The 6198-nt window shown below is 34.8% G+C and overlaps 1 protein-coding gene across 4 annotated transcripts; it reads left to right on the top strand.

Annotated features, from left to right (window-relative positions):
* The first annotated feature begins 895 nt into the window (after positions 1 to 895).
* LOC103449288 (uncharacterized) lies at positions 896 to 5505 on the top strand. 4 transcript variants are annotated; one of them, XM_008388570.4, is made up of 4 exons: positions 896 to 1184; positions 3691 to 4178; positions 4301 to 4532; positions 4650 to 5505. In XM_008388570.4, the coding sequence occupies exons 1-4, from the start codon at positions 1181 to 1183 to the stop codon at positions 5120 to 5122; spliced, it is 1197 nt and encodes a 398-aa protein (XP_008386792.1). In that variant the 5' UTR covers positions 896 to 1180; the 3' UTR covers positions 5123 to 5505. The 4 variants fall into 4 exon arrangements, with proteins under 4 accessions (XP_008386792.1, XP_008386793.1, XP_070665419.1 ...); XM_008388571.4 differs by having other exon boundaries at positions 962 to 1184; positions 3700 to 4178; XM_070809318.1 differs by having other exon boundaries at positions 975 to 1184; positions 2998 to 4178.
* Positions 5506 to 6198: the final 693 nt, after the last annotated feature.

Genomic DNA, 6198 nt, shown 5'->3' with positions numbered 1-6198 from the left:
TTTTTTTAACAAACAATATTGTCTACACTACAGAGAGGGGATGACTTAGCTTCACAATGTGCTAGTAATATTGTAGTTCGAATTCACCTTTTTAAAAAAGTGTTTAATGAATTTTAATTTTTATATACTAATAAAGTTTTTCTATATTAGTTTCAAGTAATTGATAAAGGTAAATTAGTAAATTTATAAGCCAACTTTTGACTAAACGGGTTATATGAAAGTAAATTAAAACTTGAGAGGTGGTTTGTGTAATGTTTCAAACGTGAGGGAATTTTGTGAAAACTCATTAAACCTTAATGTGAGTTTAGTGTGATTAACTCGAGGTTATTGTTTGATAGATGTGTGGTTACAAAAATTATTTTTGACTTATGTTGGTACCACAAATATTGAGCCTCAGACTTTGACACATTAGGCCTTATTACCCAGCCCATAATTATGTAAAAGGATGAGCCCCTTATTCTATAAAATGGGACTCCTCCCCCCTCACAAATCAGACTTTGGGATAACCCCAAAACATACAAGTCTCAAACAACTCAGAGACAACATTGTCTTCCTCAGGGGGACTCCTATCCTCCGGATTTTGTGCATCAACAACTCAGTTATTTTTATTGAAAGTTATAAGAATACAAAAAATTGCATTAATTACTGATCATGTTTGTTTTTAATATGTAGCCATTGAAAAAAGAGAGACACTAGTCTGAAACCGTGAATTGAACCGAAGAATCAACATTATTACACTCTCCAAGATTGAATTCGCATTTGGTACGATTTTCGGGCACGATCCAGTCCAGTATTTGCCGCTCAAACTATGGATCGAATATATGGTTCGATCCGATTCTTAAAACCACATACATAAATAAAAAATCTTTTTCCCATTTCCTTCATATTGGGCCGTGATGGGCCCATGTCCATCCTAAAACACAGCCTAGTAATCTCCAGTCTTCTTCACCAACAGATGTGCAGCTTTACAGACCCAGGTCGCTTCGGTTCCCCGAGGGGCCATAACTGTTTTTTCAAGCTTTTCTTACTATTGATTTTGGCATCGAAGCCTCCCTTGCTTGTTCATCTTCCTCGTTGCGCTGGTGATACATAAATTCTGTGCTACCTCTCTCAGTCACCAAACTGATTTTCCTCCCTGCTCCAGGCTCCAGAGGATAATAATTTCACAGCCTTTGGTTTTATGGGTAAGATTTTAAAAGAAAAAATTGATTTGCTTTTCCAACAGCTATCTCGTTAAGGCTTTTTATTTTTTATTTTTGGTGTGAATTTCGTTAAGATTTTTTAATTTGAAATCTTTGTGTGTATATATGAACCTTTTGTGCGATTTGAGTAGATGCAATGGACTGTATGTGGTAAATACCCTCTTTTGGTGTGATTATATTTTAATCTCTGTTCACTTAGCTGTTAATGACTTAATGTATTTGAGAATTAATGAATCATATTCATATCATGTGCAACACTGCGTTAGGAATGTTAACCTAACTTACGTGTTTGTAATTGTATCTTTACCAGGTCATCCAACATGCTATATAAATCTTAAATCGGATAGGGAAGAACATAAATATTCAACTTTGCAGTAATGGTAATGATTTTACACAACACAGTGACTGAGAAAGCAAAATCAATTCTAAGAGTAATCAAAGTAAATTGGGGCACCAAACAACCCATAACATGGTAATGATTTTGCTAACTTTGAATTCTTCGCATAGGACATACCCATGGAGTAAAAGTTTTACCTTGTGTTATTGTTCGTTCAACTTTCTGTTGCATTAAACATTCAATCTTGGAACACTTTTACCTCAAAAACCACATGTAATGCTGATTCTTCGTGTATTGTTGGAGAGTGTATTAACTGGTGGTGTAAAAAATTACTAACTAGCTCACTTTCTAGATGGAAGATAGAATAAATGGGCATTGTGTGAATGAGTAAGATTTTAATTTCTGCTAAATTAAATTTAAAATGTGAGAGCGGTAAGTATAGAATCACAGTTCTATTCGATGTTGTTTCGTGATAATGCAATTTGAACCTAAAAATATAGGATAATGCTAGAGAGACCAAATTTGTAGACTAAATTTGCAAACTAAAAGATGTGTCACGAATAAGAAATAAGCACATTAATCAACACTTATGTAATAATCCACTCATCAACTTCCATGTCATTTAGTTTACAAAATTTGGTGTACAAATTTAGTCTCCCTAGCTTACCTAAAAATATAACTTATATAACAATGACAGTCAATCTGTTACTTTGCAAAGTGCTCTTACATGATCTCTGTTTGTGTTTGCAAGATACCAATATTTGGAAGTTAAGTCTTACGGGAAAAATACGAATGAAACTTGTGAAGACTAGGTGTCAATAGGATGTAGTAATATTAAAGAAAGGATTATGGATAGAATACATTTCAAATGGATTTGATGTAACTATATACCAGGAATCAGTTAAATCTGCATCTCCTTTATTATTAACCGAATCCCTATATTTGAACTTTGAAGTCATTCCTTCCAAGTGGGTCCACAAGTGTAAATTGGTATGAATGTGGAAGAAGATTGAAAGAAAAAAGAATTCAGTATTATATATAGGGTACCCTGGCTGTCCATTGTCCAAAAAGAAAGATTTGACTGTAGAAATTCTGTGTATCTGGTCGTTAGTACTCAGTTGAAGGTTGGTCTTCGGTTGGTGTTTGAGATATGTTGTTGTTTCGCCTATCAATGTTTCGTGGTTTCATCCTTCATCAAAGTGATATGTTAAACTGTACTTTGTGAAGAAGTTGATGATGGGTGGAACTTTGATCCATTTCCTACTCTGTCTACGGATGTGTATCAAATCTGTATGTGGTCACTGCTTTAATATCTAAACAAGTTATATTCTTTTAGTATAGAATTGGAATGATTATGGGCTTTTTGAGTTTTTGGTCATTCTGGAAACAATAAAGTTCAAATCAGAACTTTTCAGTTGTTAATATGATTGAGTGTTGAAGCATCTCTATTGGTCCTAGTGCACAAATGAATTTTTTGGATGAGGATGCTTCTGGCTCTGGAGACGATGCAAACATGCAAGATGGAAACAAGAATCATTCTGGGATACCATCAAGTTCAGGTTGTCGAAAGAGAAGTCGCAAGGCTACCGGTGATGCTATAGTGGATGCTATGCTCGAAATAGCTGCTGCTTCAAAAATGAGGGCAGCAGCAATTGTGAAGAGCGAGGAACGGTTTTCTATAAGCAAATGCATAAAGGTATTGGATGACATGTCAGGCATCGATCAGCAGATCTACTTTTGGGCATTGGATTTATTCGAGAACTCCAATGTGAGAGAAACTTTCATATCTCTTAGAAGTGAGAAACGACTACCGTGGTTGCAACGCAAGTTTAGTGCTTCCTCTAATTGAATAGATGAGCAGTCTTATCTAATTCCATCTTTTTATTTTATGTGTAGTTTAAGTGTCAAAGATTCTTATGGGTTGTATTGAGTTCACTCCGAACCGTTGATATTGTAACTAGTATGACATTCTGCTTTACGGCTGTGTCATTTTTTGGATTGATATTAGAGGGTATTTAGTGGATTTGTATTTTATATTTTTATGAAATTAGAGGAATTAGTTTCCATTTGATGGTTTATTGTTTTTGTTTGAAGGCTGGCCACGCCACTCAAGTGATTGTCTTGTGTAGTATCTTAATTTTAATTTTGCAGATACATCAGCTGTCATGGATGATTTTGACGTAGAATTGGAAGAGATGGAACTAACTGCAGCAGCTGCTGGTTACTATTATTATAACAGTATTACCAGGCAACCTTGTCGTGGTCTGTCACCTAGTAAAGCATGTGGATTTATGACCGAAGTCCTGAGTGGTCATGATGATGTGTTCCAGGAAATGTTTCGGATGGATAAACATGTGTTTCACAAGTTATGTGACGTTCTCCGGCAAAGAGGAATGCTACGTGATACTGCTGGTGTTATGATAGAGGAGCAGCTGGGAATCTTTTTGAATATTATTGGCCATAATGAACGCAACAGAGTTATCCAAGAGCGATTTCATCATTCAGGTGAAACCATCAGCCGTCATTTCAATAATGTGTTGAAGGCAGTCAAGTCACTGTCACGTGAATTTCTACAAACACCAACCCCCACCAGACCTTCAGAAATCCGTGGATGCATTAGATTTTATCCATATTTCCAGGTTTTAGTCAAGTTACATACTTTTCTCACTTTATTTATTTATTTATTTTGTCATGTACTTTTAGTTACTATCTACTTTAGGATTTGTATCTTATAGCAACAAAATTATCTGTCTATTCTTAGGATTGTCTCGGAGTCATTGGTGGAATGCACATTCCAGCCCATGTCCCAGCCAAAGATCAATCCCGGTTTCGAAATAAGAAAGGTGTTCTTTCACAAAATGTGTTGGCAGCTTGCACGTTTGACCTTCAGTTTATATTCATTTATCCTGGCTGGGAAGGCTCAGCTGCAGGAGCCCGTGTGTTGAAAGCAGTCCTTGATGATCCGCATCAGAATTTCCCTCGTATTCCTGAAGGTGTGCCTTCGATATATTATCTGTAACATGCTGCCTGTAAGCATTATTTATTTATCATGACATTGCACTTTGTAACGCCATCTACAACTTACTTTTATCAATGATTTTATCTTGCAGGAAAATATTACCTTGTCGACACAGGATATGCAAATATGAAAGGCTTTATTGCCCCATTTCAAGGCGTCAGGTATCATGCTAATGAATATAGAGGTGCAAATCAGTTACCTAGAAATGCAAGGGAGCTATTTAATCACAGGCACTCATCTCTTAGCAATGTCATCCAGAGATCTTTTTATTTGTTGAAGACTAGGTTTCCGATACTCAAACTTGCTCCTCAATACGCATTTCATATTCAAAGGGATATAGTTATAGCTGCGTGTGTTCTGCACAATTACATCCGGCGTATGTCAAAAAAGGATTGGCTGTTTTCGAGTGCGGAAGGGACAACAATGGATGAATTGCCTGATCTCGATGATAATCTTGACACAGAGTTACTTACTTCGATACAAGAACATGTTGCTTTATCAGTGAGAGAGTCAATTGCCACAGAAATGTGGGATGACTTTATAAATAAATGGGATCAATGGTAACTGTCAGCAGTAGCTTTTATTATGGTGATATTTTCAAACCGTAAGAGGCATCCTTTGACAAGGAGCAAAGCAAGGAAGTTATTGTTTGGGATGCATCTTAGCATTTGGTCTTGGTCCGGCTCAAGAAGTAAAACCTAGCTTTTTTTTATATATATAGAGAGAGAGGTTAAATGATGCAGATACTATGATTGTGATAATTGTAATTATTTGTAAGAAAGTGTTATTCATACATCTATTTTTACCTCCCACACACTTTTGTTAATTTTGGCCATAGATCTTTAATTCATTTTATCAAATGGCCAAAAATTGAGAGAGATGTGTGAAAAGTAAAAATAAATGTGTAGATAGCAGTACCTATTTATAATTGACCATTTCTGCTGTGAGGCCGTGACCAAGGAAAGAACTGAGGATCAGTTTTTCTTCTAGCTTCATTTAACATCTACAGAGATTAATCATGACACGAAAGCAATTAAATTTTAATTAGCATGAGTTTAAAATCAAAATCAATTCGTATATATCTTTACGTAAATAGTTGATGTATTTTTCGGTGCAAATGCTCTCAGAACTCATATTTAAGCATTCAAAATCAAGGATTCAAAACCTAAATCTAAAGATATTTCAATTGGAAAAAAAAAAGATATTTCAATTGAATAGTGGATAATGTCCCCAAATTTTGCTTATCTATTTTCTATTATACGTGAGTCCGCTTATTTAAAATGGTCTTTGAAAGTTGTCTCAAAATAAGTTACAATTTATATGCAAATAACAAATGTATCCATTTTTAATTATACCAAAATCTATTACGATAAAACTCCACAACCTCCCCTGATAATTTTATTTTATTTCAAAATTTTAAGCAAATTTTTTTTTACTGATTTTGATTTCCTCTTCTTGTTTTTTTTTTTCTTCAATCAAATGAGAATGTAAAAGAAAAATTCAAAAATAATACAGTCACACCCTGATCCCAAGATACGTCTAAATCAATTCAATGGTATCACAAAGTGAAGTAGCGAAAAAAATCATAATTCAACAGTGCATTATACTTTTCTCTTATTTTATATTAGACTACACCCTGA

This window comes from Malus domestica, chromosome 12 (assembly GCF_042453785.1).
Source record: "Malus domestica chromosome 12, GDT2T_hap1".
NCBI classification, from domain to species: Eukaryota; Viridiplantae; Streptophyta; class Magnoliopsida; order Rosales; family Rosaceae; genus Malus; species Malus domestica.
The sequence above is the reverse complement of the archived record's forward strand: the minus strand, read 5'-3'. Positions and strand labels throughout refer to the sequence as shown.

Bases quoted from the DNA above. Each gene is read 5' to 3' on its own strand.
- LOC103449288 (XM_008388570.4), top strand. The intron at 4,179-4,300 runs GTTTTAGTCAAG...GTCTATTCTTAG, and splicing joins GATTTTATCCATATTTCCAG to GATTGTCTCGGAGTCATTGG. The intron at 4,533-4,649 runs GTGTGCCTTCGA...TTTATCTTGCAG, and splicing joins TTTCCCTCGTATTCCTGAAG to GAAAATATTACCTTGTCGAC.